Raw genomic sequence first — 25,541 nt, 5'->3', positions numbered from 1 at the left:
GTGCACATGTGATCAAGAATCCAAATCTCCACATAATTGTATAACGGATAATAATCCATGCTCCACACAATTATAAACTTTAAAATTACACATAAGTTATTCAGAAAACAATCAAAAAACAATTTTCATGTAAAGAACAATCATCGATTGAGCTTGATTTAAAAAGTTCTCGTAAAATAAAAGGGTTCTCAAAATAACTTTACCCTATATATATATATATTATAATTATTTAATAATATGATTTTCAAAAGGTGGAACTGGAACTATGGAAAGTTAAAGATGAGAAGGGACCATGTTGATTCAATTATTGTAGATAATTATTGCATAAAGGATGAGCCAGGTGGCTCTCATTCATGGCTGAAGCTATTTCCCACTCTTATTACTCATGATTCCTTACCCCCAACCATACACCCCTTTAAATTCTGTGTGTGTGCACCTACGTACTCTGTGTGTGGCTTACAAATTTGTTTGCAATCGATCATGGGAGGGTGGTTTTCTCGTCCTGATGATGATGAAGACGATGACCAAGACTATAAACGATTTCATTCGGTTTCTGGTTGGCAGCTTCATTTCAATGAATTTAAAGAATCCGATCAACTGATGGTGGTATTCTTTTCTGCAAGATGGTCTGACTCATGCTTCTTGATACAATCTCATTTCGCAGCTCTTGCTAGCAAGTATCCAGACGTCGATTTTGTCAAAATCGACGTCGATGAGTTAAAGGTATGGTATGTATATATATATAACATATATACTGTACGTATATAATGTTATGTTATTAGTCTATATAACGAACTCACCTCGGGTGCGCCTAGCTTGGTTGGCGCCAGTGGCGGTACTAAATGGGGGAAGGGGTAGTTTTCATATATTTTTAAAAGTTTTCGGTAGGTATTTAACATTTTATCCTCTTTTAATTTTTTTTTTATAAATTTTTTAATTTTGTCCTTTTTGAGATTTTTTTGGCTATCTCTGGCTGGCGTAATTGATTACAACTTAAGTCTATGACACTCACCCTTGTATGGAGATCTATAATTAATAGTGATTCAAAACACGCATTTCAAAATAATAAAAATCACTGACTGATTTCAAGTGTTTTTTCATATATTATTTGAGATTAAATTTTTCGATATATGTAAGAACGTGATGTAAGAACTACTGCATGTTGAAATCAATATATATATTAAAAATAAAGGTACGCAAATGCATGTAAAGAATAGTAACGAACCATTTTATTTTTTTAGGTCTGTTTTCATTTTCTTAATGAGCCAACTTCATTTTCTTTTGGACCTATCTTATATTCTTAATTTTGGGTTTGACAAATTATGTTTTGATATTTTAAATTGCTTCCAATTTGTTTACAACGGTCACTTATTTTAATTGCATATTATTATTTTTTAAATTTGTAACATATTTAAGATTATCTCATCTTATTAAAAGTGAACTATTACATAGTATATATACACATAACAGTAGGGAGTAGGGTGTATGTTTTGAATATATACACTTAACCATCTCCGAAAAATTTGTTTGCAATACTTATTAGTTTCAATGTTATTTCGGTTAATGTTATATTATTATGGATTATTTTGTTTCGCTTTCTACTTTCAATGATTTGAGAAATTAGCTTTAATTATGTTTGTATTATTATTTTGTAATTTTATTTTAAATATTCTACTGTCATACTTATTATCTTTTAGAATTTATATAATATATTAATCTGTTATAAAATTACTGTCAATTTTTTTAATTTAAAATTGATTATTCATTAAAAAATCAATATCAACTCAGATTTTGAGCTATATAATGTTTCTAAAAGCATGTAATTATTTTTAAAATAGTACGAAACACAATAAATATAATGTCTCTCGGGGCAACGCCCGGGTAATGTATCTCGTTATAAATAAAAATAAAAAAAGGAGGATAATTTAGGAACTTTTGGTATTTATTGTAGGATGTGAAACGAGAATTCAACGTGCAGGCGATGCCAACCTTTGTATTCATAAAACGTGGGGAAGAGAAGGCAAGGATCGTAGGTGTCAAGGACGATCTCGAAAAGGAGATCAAAAACCATATATAGAAGAAGTCTCTAAGATCGATGCGTTACAACATCGCTCTTGATATATATATATATATATGTATATACACATATATGTTTGTGCCCGCGCATATGTGTGCTGCAAAAGCGTGAATTTAAATATCGTTGTGGTTGATTAGATATGAATTCTGAACCATTGTTTTAGTGTGTATTTATTTTGGTGGTTTCTATTTCCTTTTTAGCCAAATCCCAAATACATCAATCTTCCAATTTCGAGAGAAAGAAGAGGGCGGGGTGGATAAAGTGATATGATACAAAACTGAAAATTATACACACGTTTCAATCCTCATAAAGTGATGTTGATCAATACATATGCAGCATGACAGTTGTCTGGCCGGTATTCTATCTGATGAATTAGAAAACTCAAACGTTCTCTGATAAGTCGCTAGCTAGCTGCTCATCACGATGAGATGACTCAAACATTGAAGATCATGCATGCTACTCTTATAGGCACTTGTATGATAAGCTTCTCAAACGGTGTATGATTGCTGGCGGATGATATCTGTAACACCCCAACAAGGCGGAATAATGGGATATCATAAAAAAAGCATAACACGACATGGAAATTAAGTAGAGACGAATCTAGATGCATTAAAAGGATTGGGAATCCATACAATTTAATCAATTACAAATCCGAGACCATACAAAAATGCATAAGGAGCACGACCATCAAACGTTTACAAAAGAGAGTACAAAAGATGGCATATGATCCTAAGGATAACCCATAAACGGGAACAATGAATCACGGATCCACAGTAAAATCCAAGTCCAATCCTAGCATGCAAACAATCAATCATGGGAAAAATCCATAAAAAGGTAACATATTTACTCAAAATTCCTAATAAGGGGAACCTATTTAGTTTTCGTAATACGAAAAAAGGATTTCATTTTTAAAAATTTCTCAATAAAGGTAATATCGTTATTTTTTAACGCCATATCCCCGTTAAATGACACGTCGGCTTGCCACGTCATAAAAATGTCCACGTGGACTACTTATATGGCTTTACACGTCATCATCATCTTCACAAATGGTTAGTAAGTAACTCCCAATGCCGTTTTTCATGGGTTTTGGGTCCCAATACCGTCTTCGACGGTGTATGGGGGAGGTTGATATGTAGACAGCCTTACCCCTACCAAAGGTAGAGAGGCTGCTTCTAGGTTCTACCATAGATAGAAAAGGACCTCCAGCCTTGCTGGGCATGGGGATCGAACCCATGACCTCTGTTTCCAGAGACATGAACTCCAACCACTGATCCAACCCAGTTGATTTTAGTTTTATCAAATTTCAGCTAAAATTCCGGTAATATGTTCCCGCAATGATTCTTTATTTTAGTTTTATCAAATTTAAATGGATGTTTAACTATTTCCAATAGTTTTTAGTTTTAGTTTTTGTGAGCCTTGAAATGTTAGTCAAACAAATGTAACATAAATTACTCTTAGTTTCACAATCACCATCTAACATAAAGCAAACTAAAACAAAACCATAACACCCGATTTCAAATTCCAGCCGACATCCCCTTTTGAATTTTGGTCGACCCAACAATCAATTAAATAGTAGTTTAGATCTGATCTAAATTAAAGCATTTAAAATTGATCAAAATGATTTCAGAATAATACTATATACAACAAATTGAAAAGCATTTCACATATGGTTTTTTCACCTCTGTTTCCCCGACTTTTAATCCAACCGCCGCCGCACACCATGGTTTTTTCAACCCGCAACCCACTTGACTGATTTGGTGTTATAGAACCCGCTTTTGTATATGTATAAACCTATGCCATTGATTTAATTTGATTTACGTAGCTGCAATGAGTGTATAGAACCCAGTTGATGATAATGTTTATGCTTTAAAGTTTAAACATAGGTATAATTTACATTTATATGCATATACAGCAATGATATGGATATTGATTGATCTTGAAGAAGAAAATATGAGGTTAAAGACTGATATATACTCATGTATTGCCACATCAGATATCCATGTGAGTTTTATTATGACGTGGCATGCCGACATGTCACTTAACGGGTGACTAATGATGAAAACTAACGACATTACCTTTATTAGGAAATTTTTTGAAATGAAATCCTTTTAATAAACAAAAACTAAATAGGTTCCCATATTAGGAATTTTGTGTAAAAAGGTTACCTTTTAATGAATTTTTCCCATCAATTATCATCTTATATGTCTTCCATTAACCTGTTCACCTGAAAAGTGTACTAAAACGTGTCAACATAAAGTTGGTGAGTTCGTAGGTTTGAATAATGAGAGTAAGTGTCGGGATAACAACCGTTAGCTATACACAAGGATTAGAATACCTAATCACGTTCACACCAATCAACACAATCAACGGTTACGTTTAGCGATAGTTATAATGGCACGACTTACATGATGAACAATGCGCGATATCACGTTACGATTTACATATATTTCAAATGCGGCATATCACGTTACGTCTTATATATTTTTTAAATGTGTCATATCACGTTACGACTTACATATATTTCAAAGGCGTCATTTCACGTTACGACTTATATATATCTCAAATGCGTCATATCACATTAGCAAGCAAAACAATCAAGCATTCAATATCTAGTTTCGTACATAACGAGCATATCCACTGATAACCGTTAAATAACGAGTACACTTTTCACCCCAAAATAATACAAGCATAGGGGCTACGAAACTCACCTTGAGTGGCTACAACAAGTTAAAGCCAAACTATAAACGTCCAACAATCGTTTCGTGTGCGTCACCTATCAAATACACATTTTACAATCACAAATCAAACCCTAATCGTAGCTTTAGAAGAGTAACTCAGCCTTAGAGGACAATTGGGACTTGACTCGGTTACGCCACAACCCTAAAGTGTCTTATTGGTTCAACCGAATATGAACAAGGACACTTTATCACATAATTTTTGGAAATGGCAGTGGATTAAAGATATAAGGATTATACAATGATAAAGTAGACTCTCTCATGATTCTAACGATAGGTCACACGCCTAAAACGGACTTGGGGTTCAAAAGTTATAAGTGTTTGAGGTTGGCAAAACAAATCGTTCGGGCAGCAAGTCTTCACTGCGCCGCAGTAAGGACCAAACAGTCCCACTGCGCCGCAGTGAGACCCAAAACACCAAAAATGATCAGGAGAATGCCACTGCGCCGCAGTGGTGGCTGACCCTTCCCACTGCGCCGCAGTGGGCAAGATCTGCACCCAGCAGCAGCAACAACACCAAGTCGACCCAAAACCAAGTTTTTGACATCCAATTCGACTTGTGGTGCATCAAGACTCATTTTAAGGCTTAAACAAACATAGTTTAACATAAATAAACGCATCCCACTTCACCGTTTCGATCTATAACATCATACCAACATCAAATCCGGTTTTGACCCAAATCAACCCTAATGAAACCCTAATTTGACTCAATTCAAGTTTTGACCCGATTTCCGACCAAGGGTTTCTTAGATATGACTAGTAATGAAGTTCTAAACATAAAGAGAGGGATTTAAGTCGAGTTTAACTTACCAAAAGAGTTGAAATCTTCCAAATTTTGGGTTTAGGGCAAAAACTTGGATGAACACCTTTAAATCCTTAATTTTCTTGGAAGAGTATCATTATTATTATTAGGGTTACTTGATTTTGTTAATTTACTACTACTAACACAAGATTTAGGGAATTTATGGAGAATTTATGATGGATTTGGGTGGTGGTTGAAAGAAAGAAAGGAAGAGTAATGGGGGAGAGAGAGATGAAGTAAATGGATAAGGAAATGAATGAGTGTTGAGTGTGTGAGGGAGTGGGATGGGGGCCGGCCTAGGGAGTCCATTTTTAGGCCCCTGCTCCGCCAAATTCGACAAATAGTTAAACATTAACCATTTAAACGCTAAAACAACCCCGTAAACACAATTAGACTTCACGTTACGTTACTATACAACAAAACGTTCGATAATCCATATAAGCCAACAAATTCGTTCATTTTCAATTACATTAAATTACAAGTCAACTAAGTCAAAAATCACGAATGTTACAGTATCTGTGTCAATGTTCTTCGATTTCACAACTGATTACATGGCCTTTCAGTGTAAATCGCAGCCTGCGTTAAACATTCGTCAGATTGCCTTTATCATGAAATTTACTAGTACTAGTCATATGCTCGCGTGATATGGTGACGGGTGGTGGCAGCGGTTGCGGTGGGGGTGTGGTCATTAATGTAATTGTAATTGATGTAAAAAGGGCAGCGTAGTTATTTGAGAATTATGAGTAGATGTTGTAAATCAAGTTCTTTAAAGAAATTATAGATATTTCAATTATATATAATAGGTATTTCAAGTATGCATCTTTAAAATAGTCAATGAAAAGGAAGGGCACTTTGGAGTCAACAACTTAGTTGAAAAAAATGAAAAAAACCAAATACTTAATTAATGTAGGTAGTATAAGTGTAAATTAAAATGTAATCATTATGTTTTAGAATTTCTTTAATGTATAATAACTTACTCATCAAAGAGATCAATCTAGCGAAGAAGCTAGTAGAGGGTAGTTTCTAAATTTGGTTGCAAACTAGAACCTTTTCCTTTCAAATACCTTGGAATCTCAATTGGAGCAGTTCTGTCGTGTATGAAAAATTGGCAACCGATAATTGCGAATGCGCTGAGAACTTACTACTTTTCTTTATTTCCAACTCTTGTTTCTATTTTGAATAAACTTGAGGTCTAATTTTTTTGGGGGAGGAGATAAGGAGAAAAAAAAGATGGTATGGATTAAATGGTCGTCTGTGTTAGCATCGAAAAGTGTTGGTGGATTAGGTATTAGTAGTCTTGAAGCCTTGAATCTTGTACTATTATGTAAATGGTGTTGGGGTATTGCCGTATTCTTTCGGATTATTCATCGCTTTGGGCTAAAGTTATTATTGCAGTACATGGAACCGATAGCCTCTTTTCATTTCAAACTAAAGGATCAGTGTTGCACTTGTTCTAATTTTGCCCTAATACACTTGACTCATTTTCTACCAGACACAACTATATCTAGACATATTAGGAATTGTTCTACTACGATATTATGAAATGATGTCTCGATTGGTAATTAATTGTTGGTAATGAACCATATATTTGGTAATCGTGGGCATATGTGTGATTGAAGCCTAATTTCAGTTTGGCTCTGAATTATCATTCCTGATGCTACACCCTCCGAATTACTAAGTTGGATTAACAAGATGATTGGCGACGAAAAAGTACAAGTCAATCTTAGACCGTCTTTAACGCTGGGTGTATTGCCAGCGTCTTCCGTCCAATACGCCGGAAGTTCAATGCGGTGGGTTAAAGGCGTCGGCGTTTTCGTCAGCGTATCCCCTAGCGCGGATGCCACCGCGCTGCTACTCTTGACGTATTGGCTTCTTTTATCTGTGCATTTATTATGTATTTATTAATTTTTCCTTGTAAACCCAGATTTGTTAAAAAAAAGTAATTAATTGTGTTTTTTTTGGTGTTCAACGAAGAAGAAGAAGGGTTTGGTGGGGGTCAGTCTTTTCGTCCACTTTCTTTTTTATATTATAATTGTTTTTTTAATTTACACCCCTTTGAATAATATACTTTGTATTTAAAACCCTTCTAGTATTACTAAGTGTTAAAAGCAGATCAATTATAGGAATTTTTTGGATTTTACGTTTTGATTTTTGATTAATAAAATACTTTTATTAATATGATATGTTTTTTGATTTAATATAATGTGTTTTACAATTTTATATAATGTAGCTTTAAAATATTGATATAAATGATGACGTGGCATCAACAAACTGAGTTTTCAGTGTGGGGGTTAATGATAAAATTGATTCAGTGTGGTGAGTCAGTGTATTTATGACGTGTCATCAATAAACTGAGTTTTAATGTGGTGGGTTAAATATGTCTAGAAAGCTATTCGTTTAACTTTGATAATGGGTAATTTGAAAATATCGAAATGAAGTTGTTTTAAATGGGAGTTGCTCCACTGACTTCGATATTTTTAATCTTGTAAATAGAAAATTTTGTACCCCGCGTTGCGGGGTCTTAATTCCTTTGTTGAAACGGTTCGTTATTTTAGTATATATGCCGTGAATTTTCAACAGCTTAATTAGCTATAATTTTGTCATTAATATGTTTGTTTAAAAGTATGCAAGAAACCAAAACTAACCCGTAGTAGAAACCTGAACGGGATGTGATATGACAAAATATCAATATATTAATTCAGATATCAAGTGGATGCGATATAGCAAAATGCAAGTAGTGGTACGGGGTGTATCACAATAAGGTTGAATGACAAATAAAAAGTGTGAAAAAAACAACAGAAGTAACCCGTAATAAAAAAATCCGAAAAGGAAAAACAAAACTAAAAAAGAAAAAAACGTGACAAAATCCGAACAGGATGTAATATGGCAAAATCCAAACTATAAGAAACGCGCGATGTGTCACTTTATAACCGATGCCACGTGTCAAGTTTCAATAAGCATGGTTACTATTGATAACCATGCCAAAAAAAACTCCAAATGGGATCCGTAATGTCAGAATCTAAATAGTGATGCAGGATATATGATGAACCAATAATAGAGATCATATAAGCAAAAAAAAAGGTATCAAAAAACCAAGATAAACCGAAAGATAAATAATCTTAAAGAAAATAGAAATAACAAAGGAAAAATAAAATGTTGAGTAAAAGTTTCCAATATATTATTTGGGAACACAAAAGCCAAAAAAACTATGATGAACACCAAGAAAAAACCCCAAACGGATCCAAAATGACAAAATGTAAATAGTGATGTGGTGTATACGATGAACCAATAGAAAGAAAACACAAAAGCAAAAAAACTATGTAATAAACCAACAAAAAACGAAAGAAAAATAACCTTAACGGGATCCGATATGGCAAAATCCGAAAAAACGCGGGGTATAGGTGGACCAATAGAAAGAAAACACAAAAGCAAAAAAAACTATGTAGGAAACCAAGAAAAACCGAACAAAAAATAATCTTAACGGAATCTGATATGGCAAAATCTGAGACAAACGCGAAATACAGACGAACCAATAGAACAGCGCCACATGACACGTGGCACTGTTCATAAGCCTCGCCATTAATGTAATCGCCATTAATGATATAGTAATAATTGTAATGTAATGTAATGTAATATTTATTTCCTATTTTTCTTTCAAAGAAACACAATCTACAAGGCCACAAAGCCAACCGCACCTTCAAGGCTTCAAGTCTTGAAACACACTCACTTGCCACTACTAGCCAACTTCCTTTTTTTCGTTTTTCCGATTAGCCGTCATTTCATCATTATCAGCCATGAAATTATCCGTTAAACTGGAAGATCACCAATCCCCAAATCAAACCACAAAAAACCCACCAACCCCTCTTCATTTCAACGCCAAAATCCCCATAACCGTTTTCGGTTTTCCTTTCCTCTCCGGTTTCTCCGCCACCCATCACCACCAGTCCACCACCACCACCTCCGATCAACTCTCCCTTTCCCTCCGTACCCATTTTCTTTCCGGCCCTTCTCTTAAATTTTCTTACAACACCCCCACCACCGCCGCCGCCACCACCACCGCCGCCGCCGCCGCACCTCTCACCGTCACTCTCAAATCCGGCGTAAGCCTCTATGGTTCACCCAATAATTCCCCTTTAATAATTTCTGCTAATTTTTCTTTTTCCCCACAAAACCCTAACCCTAACCCTAGCTTTTTAATCCAATTTAAACCAAAGTTGGGTTCTTTTTCGCTTCGTAAATCGGTTTCTTCCGTTGTTTCGAATGTGAAGGAAAATGGTGGTGGGGTTAGTGAAAATAAAAATGGGAATGAGTATGGGTTTGTGCCATTGGATAGACCGATAAATTGGAAGGATTTGAGAGTGGAATCAGCTACAAAAGACTCGATTTTATCGGGTATTTTGATGTCTGCGGATACCGAATTGCCATTAACGAAACGGGTTAAGGTGAATTTGAGATGGGGTATTGGGATTCCGTCGAATTACGAGAAACAAATGCCGTATTTGAGAGTTAATAAGATTAAAATTGAGAGACTTGATGTGAATGAAGAGGAAGTGAATAGAAATGTAGCGAAAAATGAGGATGGTTCAGGTAATTTGGGGGAATTCGAAATGTTGAAAGGGATGTATGCTTGGATGAATAGAGAATTGAGTGATTTGCAGAAGGAGAATCGAGAGATGAGACGTGCGCTGGACGAATTAAAGGAAATGAAGTCGTGGAAGTCGTTAAGGACTCAAAACGGATATAGTGGTGGTGGTGGTGGTGGGAAGAGGACTGTTCCACTTCCTGTGCCTGTACCGGTGGTTGAGAATTCGGATGGGTTTGAGCAGTGGAGGATGAAGAGGAATGCTGTCGGAAATGAGGCACATGGGCAGAGAGAAGTGAAGAAGAACGGTGGTGCTACGGCTGCAAATGATGTGGAGAGTGAATTGCAGAGAGCGATCAAGGCTGCTGCTGCCTCTTCTTCATAACGAGGTTTCATTGTATAATAATGATGTATATAGTATGACAATTGAAATTTTACTATTCAGTTGTTCTATGTGTTTTGTAGGTGTTTACTAGCTTCTTACTATTTACTACTACCTTATAATGTATGTGTACTGTATCATTGAAATTTTAATAATTTATATGTAAGTTTCTATCATGTTTATTGATGGTTTCCTGATTAAAAATTTATGATTTACGAGTCAAGTTGTATGAGGCGATTTAAATTTAGTTTTATAGATCCATAGTCCATGATCATTTGCTAGCGTTTTTGAATAGGGGAAATGGTATTCAATTCCATTGCTTTGTGCATATGTATGATTGTATGAAGTGTTACTATGGGCATGCACTCATGCTAAAGTATAACCAGTAGAAATAGCCAGCAGAGATCCCCTAGCGTTGCAATGTATGGATAATAGCATCTTTGCATGCCCTCCTATCTAAGTGACTTTAGTCTACCTTTCTTGGTATATATTACTAGATATATGACTTAAATATTCCCTTCTTGCCATTGAGTTATTAGATGTATGACTTAAATCGAAGTTAAGCATTAAAACAGTAGATTGGTGTTTCCACTTTTATTGTTATCATTCTCCTTTTCAGTTGGTGTTTTCTGGTCTAGTATTTATAAAAGTCAAGGCCGGCTGTTTGGATTAGAGTAGAATGCAATAAGGTGAAATCAGATTCTATGTCTTTAGTCTTTGAATTGAATTAGTCAGAAATTTTCTGTTCTGGAGAGTGTTCTGTTTCATTTTTCTTGTTAGATGTATGACTTGATCGAAGTTTAGCATAAAAACAATTGATTTGTATTTTCACTTTTAAGGTTAGCATTCTCCTTTTTTGTTTGTGTTTACTGATATAGAAGTCAAGGCGGGATGTTATAATTAGAGTAGTGTGCAATAACGTGAAATCAGTTTCTACTTCTTTAGTCTTTAAATCGAAGTTTTCGGAATATTTCTTTCAAATGTTTCTGATTAGGAGAGTGCTCTCTTCAAATTTTCTGAAATGTGTTACAGTGTTGATCGGATCTCACATATCACTTGTGCAAACAGTAAATCATTCAGGTCATACAGTAATTTTTTTTATTTTTTTTTCTAAGCTAGTTGAATTCAACGTTTAGTAACATGATTCTTTATGTATGGAGTCTGTTAAATAATCTGTATATTTAAACAAATTTTCAATAAAAAAGGTTATCAGGGATGTTTTTTTCGAGCTTTGCCTACAGCTCATAGACTACCTGTTTTTGACTGTTACCCCACCTGCCTGACCCATACATCTTGCCACCTCTAACTTAATATTTTTGTAAAATGTGACTTATAATAGCCTTTTCAGTTTTTATTCCAAACTGGCTTGCTTGTTCTATAACTCTATTAGCATGCAAAAGTGAAAATGACCTCACCAATGACTACTGAGCTGTTTATGGAGTGGAAGAGGAAGAAGCTGGTAGAAAGAGATGCTTGTTTGGCTGCTCAGAGAGGGGAGAGGACTAAGAATGACCGAATGAGGTTTGTTTGCTCATGTGATATTCATTTTTATTTGATATCCTATAATCCCATTGATCACTCTATGGTCGTGCAGTGGTCGGGAGTTATTTTTGTCTGATGCAAGTGTGTTTGTGGACGATGCTGAAGCGTATGAGAAGTACAACCGAGAAGAAGAAACTGATAATAACGTGAATAAGGTATGGCAGCACTATAACATAAAGGCATAGGCTTAAGTATGCTTTTTAATTATGTAGAATTTACATAGAGATTGAACTGCAGAATAAGGATAGTCCCTACACATTTTGTTCTTTTACACAGGAAATTGGAATCCTTAACAGAGGTCTATCATCTATGGTTGTATTAATTTGGCTGAAAATTAATGAAATATGGTAAATCAGTTATATAAAAGATGAATTTCTTGTTTTCATGAATTGAGGCAAATAAGCAATGCTAAAGAACCAAATACTGGCTTATATCTAAGAGATAGGCGGCATAGGCCAGTTCTCCTTACATTGCTTTTGGGATGCATACTAACTCTCTTAGCTAATTTCACCCAATTGCATTTTCTCTTATCAAGCATCAGAGAAATAGGAATCCAAATCCATAATTGTACAAGTCCTCTGTTAAGAATCCTAAATAATAGTAGTAATACTAATACTATTACAAATATAAATGTATTACGGAGTAAAAAGTTACAGATCATTGCTTTTTATATATCCTTAGTAGATTGTGATATATATATGAATATATCTCAGGTCTTACATATAACTTCTTCATTTTGTCTGGTTTGATATTTGAACTTATATGAGCACATATACATAGGCAAAGCTAGTAACCTAGTTGGGGGGCAAGACTGTGCTCGGTCTCCTTCCAAACGACGCAACTTTTTATGTAAACTTTATATGTGCCCCCTCTAAGTCTCTAACAGATGCAACTTTTATGTAAAGTTCAACCCAAAAGTAAAATCAACATTTCTTTTCCAATCGTTCGTTTGTTCAACTAAATTTAAACAAAAGAAAACAAGCTCTCTTCATATTTGGTATATTTCTTTACAGCCTTACCACATCTTGAAAGTTTGACAAGTCAATTAAATTCCATTTTCAAGTTAATAATGTAACTTACATAATCCGACTTTGAATTTTATATAGTATTTACATGTAGACTGCTCAAATAAAGAACATGACTGTATCAAGCTACAGTCCGACTTGCATTGATCCGCATAGAGAATGAAGATCTATACTATCAGTTGTGATGATGCAGCGCCTTCACTGGTATTCTTAGATGATGTTCTCTTTACATATTTCCGGGCCCAGACATGCTTTCCATTAATAGAGTATTTTGATTTTCCATGTCCATCACCATCTCTATCGACCACGGCTCTAACCATAGAGGATGACCGAGCCACAATCCGAGCAAACAGTGGTTGGTTATCTGGGTCAACTTGTTGCATATGGATGGATTCAATAAATTCCCCAAACATTCTGATCAAATCAAAGTTAAAATGTTAAATGAAAAGGTATGTATCTACTTCTTATATAGATTAAAGATTAATTGGGTCATGTGTAGTAAACTAGTAACGTTATAATGCCAAAATCTATGAATGTAGTTTTAAAATTTCTTGATTTTGCTGTACAAGAAAGGTTAAAAGCGAACCTTGTTGGCCGTTTGCATTCTAATTTCTTGTAAGCTCGTAATTAATGATTATATAAAGATCTTAGAAAAAAATATTGTTTATATACCTAGTGAAATATTGTCTGACTTCACTTTCAGATATCGGATACCCTTTTGAAAATGTGAGGAAGATTGTCCGATTTTCTGGAGGTATCTCCTTTTCTGGATCACTTGATGGAGCATGGATGTTGACCAATTGATTCAAAACTGAATTTCTGTGTCGAATCATATACATTTCGACTAGATCAACATGACTTGCATTTTCTCCAAGAGGATCCATTTGTGTACGAAATTCAGCATAGCCAAAAGGGACAATTGGGCCGATGAATTGTTCCAAAATGTCGTCAAATGCCTTGATGGAAACCTCATCTGCTATAGTAGACACTTCATCAAAAATCGAATCTCGATTATGATATATCTCTTGCATATGTATCTTCTTTCTATTAAGAAAACTTTGAAGTAGTGATATATCATAGCCTCGGCTAGCTTCTTCAAAAGTGAAGTTCTTGTCAGCTAAGAACTTGAGGCATATAACGACTTCATCAGCAACTTTATCGATTACATCTGGGGACAAAGAAATGATCATGATTTCAACCAGATTTTTTGTGGTATACCCATCTCTTTCTAGCCATATGAGAAACCCCATTACATAAATCGATTGAACGACCTCTCGATGAAGAACCAAAAGCAAAAGACTGAATAAGGATCGCTCGTTTTTGTAGAAGAGAAGGTAATCTTCTTTGGAGATCGGCGAAAGTGAAGAAACCGTCACAGGGAAAAGTGAAGGTTGTTTTGGTGATCCGAAGATATCAAGCATTGTTGCAAATACTTTGTATTGATCTATGTGTATATATATAGGTTTGAAAGGTTTAGTGGTGTGACTTTGCAATGTGTGGAATGTTTTGAGATGATGCTTACTTCAATATATAGGAAACTAACAATGTGCATTAGCTAGTTTGGTAGAGATTTTTGCTCCTGCAAGTTCAGGGATCAATTCTTGACACAGATGTATTTAGGATTATTTGGGAGTGATGTAGGTGTTATAAGAAATTTGCCGTTCAAAATATATAGATGACATATTGTGTAATGTGATTGGTGTTTAAAGACAAAAATGTCCACTAAAAGGCGCAACTTTTTTGAAGTTTGGAAAGTCAGGCAAACATTTTCAAGAAAACGTTGTCTTAAAGGGGTAATTTAGTAGTAGTATTATGTATACAACATTTGGTAATTAAAGCAGTGTTGAATGTGTTAAATAATTTACCATTTCTGAACGATTAAATGAACTTATGTTGTTATAAATTAATTATATTCATTGAATACATATTTATAAAAATACTATATACAGACGCACAGAAAGCAAACAGTTAAAGCCAAATACTAAATTAAGTTGTATGTTTACTTTGCAACAAAGGTTTTTACTTGTGTGAAATGTGAATGCATTTACTCATTGCATATTTGTTGTTTCACATTTCGTTGAACAAATAGAAAGTATCATGTGATAAAAGCAGAAAATTAGCTGAGTAATGGCCATGAGAAACATTTAGTTACAAGTTACAACAATGTGAATAACATGAATAAGAATGTGTCTTTAATGTGTTTTAATGTGTTTAGACATTCTAAGTTGTTAATAATTATGTCACCATATATATATATATATATATTATATATCTACCAATTGATTATAGATCAATCGGTACTGTCATCATGTGATCACATAAAACCACATGATGAAGATTCTAATGTCATATGTTCAAACATTGTCAAAGCAAGTAGAGAAATATATCTAGTGTTTCTTGTGTGAGGATTGTGTTTCACCGGTCATGAGTTATATGCGTTGTGTGTTCCGGCTATCAAGATGTGCATGTGACCACGGTTCCCATCCGTTTACTTTTTTTTTTTTAATTGTATATGTCCTAATTATTTGAACTCAATTAAGATTGGTCATTTGTCTCTTCGTCTTAGATAAAGTTTTGTGCTCAATATTGAGTGGACGTCTAAAATGGTACCTCAAAGTTGTCGTTTAGTCATTTGCATATTTGTTGTTTCACATTTCAATGAACAAATAGAAAGTATCATGTGATAAAGCAGAGAATTAGCGAGTACTGGCCATGAGAAACATTTAGTTACAACAATGTGAATAACATGAATATGAATATGTCAAAAAAGCCACGCGCATCACTTTACGAAGTGAAACAACGGTGAGTTGAATTTTTTCGATGACAGATAATGGTTAGTTTTTTATTTTATTTTTTCGAAGTGAGTTTCGATTCAGACATGTTGAAGACAACAATGACCTTTAACCCTCTTCTCATAAAAAATACTTTTGAGATGAGAACTCCAAGACTTGAATCCAAGACCTTGGGTAAACTCACCCTCAGGCTCACATAATAAATTTAGAAAATACTCATGGTCATTTGGGTTTAAGTTAGTTACGCAACTTCAATCATTTAGTGAAAAGTTAGGAATCTTTTTAATATATGGTGAAAAACCAAGTTTCCATGTCCATTATATATATATATATATGGTAATACTCCAATGAGAACAGTTTTAAAATAAAAACGGTGAGAACACATAAAAAACATCATTTTGATGCATTAAAAGTCCATATAACTAACATAGTGCATAACTAATTATCATTATTTAAGTGTTTAACAACACATTGATCCGTCAAAATCGAAAAAATCATGTTTTTTGGTGGATGCATCATTTTGAAGAATATGCATCCAAGATGGATGCACAAAACAAAAACATGATTTTCTTGATTTTGACAAGCCAATGTGTTGTTATACACTTAAATAATGATAATTAGTTAAGCACTATGTTAGTTTTATGGACTTGTAATGCATCAAAATGATGTTTTTTAAGTATTCTCACCGTTCTTATTTTAAGACTGTTCTTATTTGATTGTCCCCTATATATAGGGTAATACTCCAGTGAGAACAGTCTAAAAATAAGAACGGTGAGAACACATAAAAAACATCATTTTGATGCATTAAAAGTCCATATAACTGACATAGTGCATAACTAATTATCATTATTTAAGTGTTTAACAACACATTGATCCGTCAAAATCAAAAAAATCATGTTTTTTTGTGGATGCATCATTTTGAAGAATATGCATCCAAAATGGATGCACAAAACAAAAAACATGATTTTCTTGATTTTGACAAGAATATATTTTGTAAATGCCCCTTTCTAACTTTCAAAAGGTTATTTGATATATACATTACTCAAAGATGGGTGAGTCTCATGCGTCAGTTTGTGGATCGCGGTCTCACACACTAATCCCTACAGGTGCCCGTAGTAGGTCGGCCGCCTTACCTAAACCAATCAAATCATCATATCAGTCTCTAGGCCCCGTTGCTGGAAAGGCTCGGCTTCAAAACCATACGTGAAGCTTTCCCCTAACTTCTAGCAAAGTCATTATTAACTGTTTTCCCCCCTTATATTTACCTATCTTGAAAGCTTCTGGCCGGGGAGATGCAGAACATTTTTTGCCTCATCTTTTAGTATGTAGTTACTGTATTATACACAAGAATTTAACTCACGAGTTTTAGATGACAGTTCTTATTAATAAGTTATTATGAGTTTATGACTATGACTTTCACAAAGAGTTGCCAATTACCCCAAACGTGCGCTTTGTCACCTTGCTACCTTTTATAAACTTTGTACCTTCTTATATATAAACTTTAGACGACTACATCAGAATTGACTACCCTTCACCTCATTTATTTAAAGGCTATTTATTTGGTTTATGATATAACTTAAACAAGTCAAATTACGAAAATATACCAAAAATTTGCTAGTAACAGGCTATGATTAACAAACACAAAAACATTATACATGATGATAATTATTCATGGAAACAGTTATTTTTATGTATAACGTTTTTATGTGTGGAAATATTAAGAAAAATTATCGAATCAACCAAAATCTTATTATCTTCAACTAATTGGTTGCATAAGAGTCATATAACTACAATACGAAAAGACAGTTACTAGCACAGTTTGAAATACCAGTCATTTACAAGATATAAAAAGAACACTTCAAAAACATAAAACTACCAGATGTATACTTTGAAGGATTGTCGTCGGCTGAAAATTTTGATAATTATCAGATAATGAAACAACACAATTATACCAAAAGTGAACAGAATTTCAGTTTCCAAGGGGATGACCTCACATCATATGTTCAATTGGATGCTTGATTCCAGAACTCGATGGGCTTCCGATGCTGAAAAGAATAACTCTGTTAAAACTTGATAGTATAAAACATCAAGTAATGAACCCATAGCATCAATCAGCTTCCATATATGAAACTATGTGTATGTGTGTGGGTGTGTGTGTGCACGTTTCAAATGATTGAGAAATAGATTGGAGATGCATTAATAATCTGTTGTTACCTGGGATATTGGCATCTTTGTTCTCACTGCTTCGATTAATGAGAAATCTATATCTGCAACCACAATTCCTGTCGATGTTCTATCTGAAAACACATATTTCAAATTCTAAATCAAATTCTAATAGAAGAACAAATAATTTCTAATCTAAAGAGAACTCCATGACAAAAGGCTTTTTAAATTGGGAAAGGATTCCCTAAAGTTATCCCAACTTGACTTGACAAGTTGGGATAACTTTAGGGAATCCCCTCCCTTTAAACTTAGTATCAAAAATAAAAAATCTTACCTGGTAGACGACCAATTACAGTACCCCATGGGTCAATTATCAATGTATCACCAAAGCTCTCTCTTTTCTCACTATGTTTCCCACCTTGTGCAGCAGCAATAACCTGATCAGACAGCAGGAAGTTTGTTATTCCTAACATGTTCAATGGCATAAAACTAACGAAAGGATCCCCAACCCAAAAACGCACAAACAGAATGGCAATAGCTATTTATCACCTACATGGTGCAAATTAGAGGCCATATATGGGAATCGGTCATTTTCAAAGCAAATCAAAATGAACCAGGTCGAAAGGAATGCGTTTTTTAAAACATCCACAACTAATGGATGCATTAACTATGTATATAAGAGCAATATTATTACAATACCAATCCATAAAATAGATGAATAAGAAAAAAAAAGATTGTATGCATTAAAAATTGACTTCGAGTGATTTTCAATCGATATATCTTAATTTATCTCGCTCAAAGTAAAATACAACCCAAATCAACCCATGGGTCAACGCTTCCACCTTTATTGCAAATGAAACTCATAAAACATGAAACTGATAGGAAATGACAGTAGTAATTCATACATAACATTGTGTCTCTATGGCACGGGCACGAAGAAGAACCTCCCAGTGTGCCTCACCAGTTACTTTTGTAAATGCGGCAGGAACTAACAGAACCTGCATACCATATTAGAGGCATGTAAACAATTTTTGATCCAGATGTGAAGGCTTCAATTGACAGGTGGCATCATAATCAATAAGTCAAAAAAGTTTAGAACGGGTTGGGTAAGGTTGGATCAAAACAACTTTTTCCATCCATTCTTATACACGATCAATATGTCAAAAAATGTAACAATACATTCATTATCTAAAACAAAGTGACTTGGAGGCTTAACTAAAAAAAGGAAAAATCCACTTTAGGCACCTTTTAACACGTTTACTCCTTTCTTTTTAACCAAAAGAATTTATTAGATTCCTCATGGATTAAATATAACCAAAATCGAACAATTCAAAAATAAATCGGTCAAAACGGACACCTCCATTGAAAGCTATATAGATTGAGGAATTGCTTGAACCTCTGCTCCATGGTGGAAGCGTAGCTGTTGATAGACCTCAGGGAATCTCAAATCATAGCATACTGTCAGACCCAAACGTCCAAATGGGCTATCCACAGCAACTATCTCTTTCCCTACAAACCTTTGAGTTAGAAACACGAGTGGCGCATTTACAACTCTTGAAAGTCAGAAATATCAACAGCCAATTAATAGAATTCTACCCAAAACATACTCCCTTCTTCCCAAGGTAATTGCTACAATCTACCCTTTTTGACTAGTTTCATCTCAAAATTAGTTCTTTATGCATCACTGACCATTACAGGGTCTATTATAGATATTATACTAGTAGTAAAAATGTTATTATTGAGCTATGTGTCAAGTCTTGCATTGCATTTTTCACAGAACTAAGAGACTGATTGATAATAAGTAAGAGTAAATGAGCCACATACCTGCTTCTGTAAAGCTGCTCTCTTTATAAACTGCACCTCCGGGAACATCCACATCGAACCTTCACATATCAACAAATAAAACCTCTAAATGGGGATTTGAGCAATTGCAACTAACACTTATGCAGTGAATCCTAATTAATAGCTTCCTATAAACAAAAGATATAAACCCTGCAAATGTCAGACATCTCACAAATGCATCTTCTTGTAAGTGCTTCTAATGTTTCCAGCATCATCAATCAAAACATGAGAGTTACACAAGTGTGCATCATCAGACCCCCTTTCTTGGAATCCTCCAAGGGACAGCCACATGCTCGACTCCCTGTAACACGTCAAAACATTAAATTCTAACCTTTTAAGATTTGTACGAACAAATCCTAAACATGGTGGTTAAATATGGCAATATGGACTGGTCAGGTCAAAGCAGGTTCATGTTTGAAACGCTCATTTTTATTACAGCTAAAAAGTTTCTGGTAGGATTAGGTAAACCCGCAAACACTTTTGTCCAACTTTAAAATTTTTATGATAACCAGTTAATTTATTAACTATAATCTCTATACCAACATTCTTACAATAATAACGATACAAATAATTTAAATAAAAACAATTTATAGGGTTTTATACATTACATATAAAATGTGGGAAACTTTGGACCAGTTAAACCCCATTACCCTCTTATCTGAATATACGACTCATTTGACTCCTGACAAATCAGCACATTCATAGGTAGTCAGGTAGATGGACCAATATAGAGCCAACTTTATTAATATATGCTAGCATGATCAACTGATGTAACGACGTGTGAATGGAAAATAAAATTGGTCTATCTCTTAAGCTTACCTAGCTAGAGCACAATACCCTTTCATAATTGGTCCATCCAATGGCTCCGCAATTTTAAGGCTTTCTCCGTCTTTTGCACCAACAAATGAAAAATTTTCAGGGAAGCAAAGAAGTTTTGCCCCAGCTGAGGCAGCTTCCTACAAACCATAATTTATAAGGAAACACTTAGAAAATGAAATACACCAAAAAAGGATCCACTTCTACAGTTCTACACTAACAATTTTTATCAAACAAGGTAACTTTTTTAAGATCAACTGTAACAAACACAATGTTAATCACACAATATTAACCAGAAAGCTAAAACTAAAACTCAAAAACCCGATAACTATGCTCAAACAATTTCCTATATCCAACGATCCAACATCGTTCTATGTAGGGGTGAGCTCAGTATCGTACCAAGTAATCCCCATACTGAATCTTCTAGAAAACCAATACTGTACCGTCTGCAGGTACCATACGGACAGTCCGACACAGGACCGCAGCTAGTCTAAGCACGACGAAACAATAAAGAGGTGCGCTTCCATTGGATTTCGTCTCTGTGGAACTGCAAGTGAAGGTGGTGCCAAAGCTCAAAAAAAATAAAAAAATATCACAAACAAATTTCTAATCTAATTCCATTGCACACACTCAAACATGCACTTCCAGGATTACAAAAAACTTTAATTGCATTTTCCTTCCAGCAGTTAATTATATCAAACCTGGGATTAAAGTTCAACTTTGACTCATTAAAGTACCTAATTAACTTGGTTCCGTTGCAACCGAGTTACCATCTTTGGCATGTAATTATTCCATGAACAAGCCAGTCTTTCCATGACATTTAAAATCATCTTTATTACATATTCTTTCGGATCGCCAATTAGATTCGACCTTTTCAAACCTTTCTTGGTAGGTTTGAAACAACTCACCCAACCTACTCTGAACATTTAACACCATCTCTGCCACTTTCTTCTCCATAAATTGTTTAGACATGGAATAATCCTCGGTTACTTCATTCCAGATCATCTTTTTCAAAAGCATTTACATTTTCACAGGGGGATCCAAGATAACAACAAAATACATAAAAGTCGTTAAGCTTATTTAACTTCCCGCAAACTTATCGTATCTCTCTCGCGTTAAATTAATCATTAAACAAAATCAAGGTGTCCTACTATTAGGAGGCTACCCTGGAGCTGCAACCGAAAAAAGCTCGAGATTGAGCCAAATCCTTAGATTCAAGCTCAAAATACTTAACAAGCAAGCTTTTAATGGCTCATCTAGAGTGGTTATCGAGTTTTGCGAGCTCATTTACATAATCAAGCTTTTAAAGCTCATGCTGTCAAGTTGAAAATTTATTGTTTAAAAGTATTTGAGATATCTGACCTTTAGTTAGTAAAATCTACTTCTAATATCTATGGCTATGTTTGGTAGAGAGCTTTTAGGAGCTTTTGAAGAGCTTTAGCTTTAAGCTTTTACGAAAAGCTTCTATTCAATAAAAAGCTTTGTTTGGTTGATGCAGCTTGAAGCTTTTAGATTAGGAGTAAAAGCTCTATATATGAACGCTAGTCATGTTAACGTTTTGGAAAAGCTACCAGCTTTTGGTATGTAAAGTACTTAACTACCCATATCTATCATTGTTGCTATTGTTTCAAAGACAGTTCCGATGACTCCGATGCAATTTCTCTGATGATTTATTTTATTAACAACTCATGTTAGATAATACACAAATAATATCATATGAGATATTCTATTATTCAACACATGTTTCAAAGGTAAGAACTTATGGCTTATCCTTCTCATCATTATCATTGTATCAACAGACATGTTTATCGAAATACTAATCCAATATGATATAAATTATGATAACATGTTAACAAAATATTTATTATGGACTAAATTTTAAACTGAATACTAATTTTTATATATATACTATATTTTCTAGTTACGTCTATTTTTGTCATTTTACACTTTTAAGATGAAGCTACAGCTTTCATACCAAACACCTCTAAAAAATAAAAGCTATAGCTAACAGCTGTGCTTAAAAGCTACAACTTACAGTTCCAACTAAAAGCTACAGCTACCAGCTACCAGCTACAGCTATTATTGCCAAACATACCCTATGAATTATGTTAATGTTAGAATTGGGTTTAAGAATGTTGGTGTTGCAATTTTGAGATTATAATATTTTGGATTTATAACGTTGACTTTTAACTTATGTTATTTGATATTCTTTTACCTTGGGTCTATTATCGATATTTTGAACGGAGCTCAAGCCATATTTAGACCATAATCGAGTCGGCGTGTTGAAAGCTCGTCGAGCTATCGAACAGAACCTACTCAAATGTAATAGAAAGACATACTTCTTCGCAAAATATTTACGCGTCAAAGAAAGTAGGTCGATTTCAATGAAAACCGAGTTAATTAGGTACCTTAATGAGCCCAAGTTGAATTTACATCCCGGTTTGACATACTTAAATGGTGGAAGAAAACATGCACTTGGAAATGTTTTCAAATGTTTCAACTTTTTGCGTTTTCAATGGAATTATGAAGTATTATGCTTGTAGTGTGTGCAATGGAATTGGATTGGAATTTTGATGTTATAATATTTCTAATATAATAATAATGTTATGTTATATTATATTCTTTAACCTTGCGTATAATATATTATCGAGCTTTTCAACGGAGCTCAAGCCATATTTGGACCATAATCGAGCCGGTGTGTTGAAAGCTCGTCGAGCTATCGAGCAGAACCTACTCAAATGTAATAGAAAGAAATACTTCTTCACAAAATATTTACACGTCAAAGAAAGTAGGTCGATTTCAATGAAAACCGATTTAATTAGGTACCTTAATGAGCCCAAGTTGAATTTACATCCCAGTTTGACATACTTAAATGGCGGAAGAAAAGAGGCAACTGGGAATGTTTTCAAAATTTTCAATTTTTGTGTTTTCAATGGAATTGTGAAAGTATATGTTTGTAGTGTGTGCAATGTCTGGATTGGATTCTGTTGTTGAACTAAAAATTACACTTACCAGCTATGATGATACGCTGCACCTAATATAGGAGCATCACACTTCCATTAACGTAACGAAACATGGACAAAATGACAAGGAAGATGCCACTGGTGCACCACACTTAAACTTTTAGTCCTGTGCTGGTATGGTACCACAATACAGGTTCACTATGGTTCCATATACATACGGTTTGCTATCCGGTAATGATTTTCTATAAAAGTATCCGTATTTCTCGGTAGGGTACCTGTTTGGTACTTTGATACTGAGCTCATTCCTAGTGTCAACTAACTATAGTCTATACGTCTATATCTTCCAGATTCTTAGATATTCAATACATATTATTATATATATGCAAGCAAATCAACCAATATTTCTTACAAAAGTTGGAACCATACACTTCATAAAATAAAATTAAAAAAAGAAAATTCTAATAAAATTATGAGTATTCTTATCAAATATAGAAGGACGGTAGATGGATGTGGTAGGTAGATGGATGTGGAAGTACGGAATTTCGAATGCGTTAGAGGAGCTTCCAGGTAGAGGTAGTGGAATGCGAGGGTAAGGCATATGGGTTTTAGATTAAGTAGACTTTTTATTTAGACTTTGGTTCTCTGTGACCTTTCGTAGGGGTTTTTGGCCTTGAGTCTCGAGAGGCCTAAACCGAGGGGGGAGGTTACTCTTGTGTTTGATTCCCCCAAGATGGCTGTCGGAGGACATGACCAATGAGAGTTTATCTAGAGGACTAGGGGCTTAGGACTGGTTTATTGGTTTAGAAGAGCAGGTGAGAGGATTAGGATTAGGATAGCTAGGTGGCCTAAGGTCCTTTTTTTCATAGGTTGTTTAGAAGTAGTTACTGCCTTGGCTCAATCGGGATCTTTTCAGGTTTTGTCATTTCTTATTTATTTGTATGTTTGTCTTGTTATTTCCCACTACTTGTTCGAGTTACGTATTAGTTTGCTACTTTTATGTTGTTTTAATATGCCCAATATGGTTGCTTTCGTATTTGTATTATCAAACATGTTTCTAAGATATCCGTAGGAAGCATGAGTGATAAACGTTCGACCCGCATAGTAGCCGGACCCAGCAGACAGGTATTTCTTCTTTTCAGATTCTCGGCAGACAGGTATGATTTCCTAAACATTTCTCATTTTCCGTCTTGCACTCCTTTGTGGCCGGAGGTCCTTATGGAAGCAGTCTCTCTACCTTTGTGTAGAGGTAAGACTGTCTACAGCTTACTTCCCCAATACCCCGTGCAGGGATTGGGTCCTGTTGTTGTTATTGTTGTTGTGATATCAGATATAGAAGGAAAAGAAGAAAAACAAAAAAGGGGGGTACCTTAACAAGGCGTGAACAAGTGGCGTAATTAGAAGCAAGATCGTTGATGGATGTCATCTGAACGGCGGCCACACGGACGGAGTTCGCTGCCATCGTCGCCCCCCACCCACAGATATCACGCTGGTCGGTGATTCCAAAATGAGTTGGACTACACAGCAGTGGCGTAATGCACCTCGGTTTTAAGTTTGTTTTGATTGATTGGAAAAATGTTATAGTTGTGGAAAATATAGGTCAAAAATACATAACTAGCATGGTCAAAATTGGTATATCATTCTTTTCTTTTGTCATTAGTCATTACCATGTTTAATTATTTTCTTGGTCATTCTTATAACTTATTGATTTCATAGGTTGTATAGTCCAAATTCTCACGAAATTATGATGAAGTTAGTTAAAAATCAAGACAACTTTGAGATAAACAGTATATAAAACTGTTCGATATGCTACACTACTTTCT

General features: G+C 34.6%; 2 protein-coding genes and 1 long non-coding RNA gene across 4 annotated transcripts; 2 read left to right on the top strand and 1 right to left on the bottom strand.

Annotated features, from left to right (window-relative positions):
• The first annotated feature begins 309 nt into the window (after positions 1-309).
• On the top strand, positions 310-2,267 carry LOC122588866 (thioredoxin H2-like). Of its 2 annotated transcripts, none has more exons than XM_043761082.1 (2): positions 310-723; positions 1,979-2,267. In XM_043761082.1, exons 1-2 carry the CDS (start codon positions 481-483, stop codon positions 2,075-2,077), a joined length of 342 nt encoding a protein of 113 aa, XP_043617017.1. In that variant the 5' UTR covers positions 310-480; the 3' UTR covers positions 2,078-2,267. The 2 variants fall into 2 exon arrangements, with proteins under 2 accessions (XP_043617017.1, XP_043617016.1); XM_043761081.1 differs by having other exon boundaries at positions 337-723; positions 1,952-2,267.
• A 10,879-nt stretch (positions 2,268-13,146) lies between these two features.
• Positions 13,147-14,795, top strand: LOC122589919. Its single transcript, XR_006322373.1, has 2 exons — positions 13,147-13,760; positions 13,849-14,795. It is a non-coding gene; the product is annotated as an uncharacterized LOC122589919 (long non-coding RNA).
• Positions 14,796-17,664: 2,869 nt separating this feature from the next.
• Positions 17,665-25,288, bottom strand: LOC122586332 (deaminated glutathione amidase, chloroplastic/cytosolic). Its single transcript, XM_043758329.1, has 9 exons — positions 25,088-25,288; positions 20,762-20,898; positions 20,115-20,243; positions 19,925-19,983; positions 19,497-19,609; positions 19,006-19,098; positions 18,435-18,537; positions 18,152-18,234; positions 17,665-17,982 (listed from the first exon to the last, which is right to left on the bottom strand). Exons 1-9 carry the CDS (start codon positions 25,178-25,180, stop codon positions 17,941-17,943), a joined length of 852 nt encoding a protein of 283 aa, XP_043614264.1. The 5' UTR covers positions 25,181-25,288; the 3' UTR covers positions 17,665-17,940.
• Positions 25,289-25,541: the final 253 nt, after the last annotated feature.

The sequence above is a fragment of the Erigeron canadensis genome, chromosome 2, assembly GCF_010389155.1.
Source record: "Erigeron canadensis isolate Cc75 chromosome 2, C_canadensis_v1, whole genome shotgun sequence".
Taxonomy (NCBI): domain Eukaryota; kingdom Viridiplantae; phylum Streptophyta; class Magnoliopsida; order Asterales; family Asteraceae; genus Erigeron; species Erigeron canadensis.
This window is presented reverse-complemented; position numbering and strand designations above follow the sequence as displayed.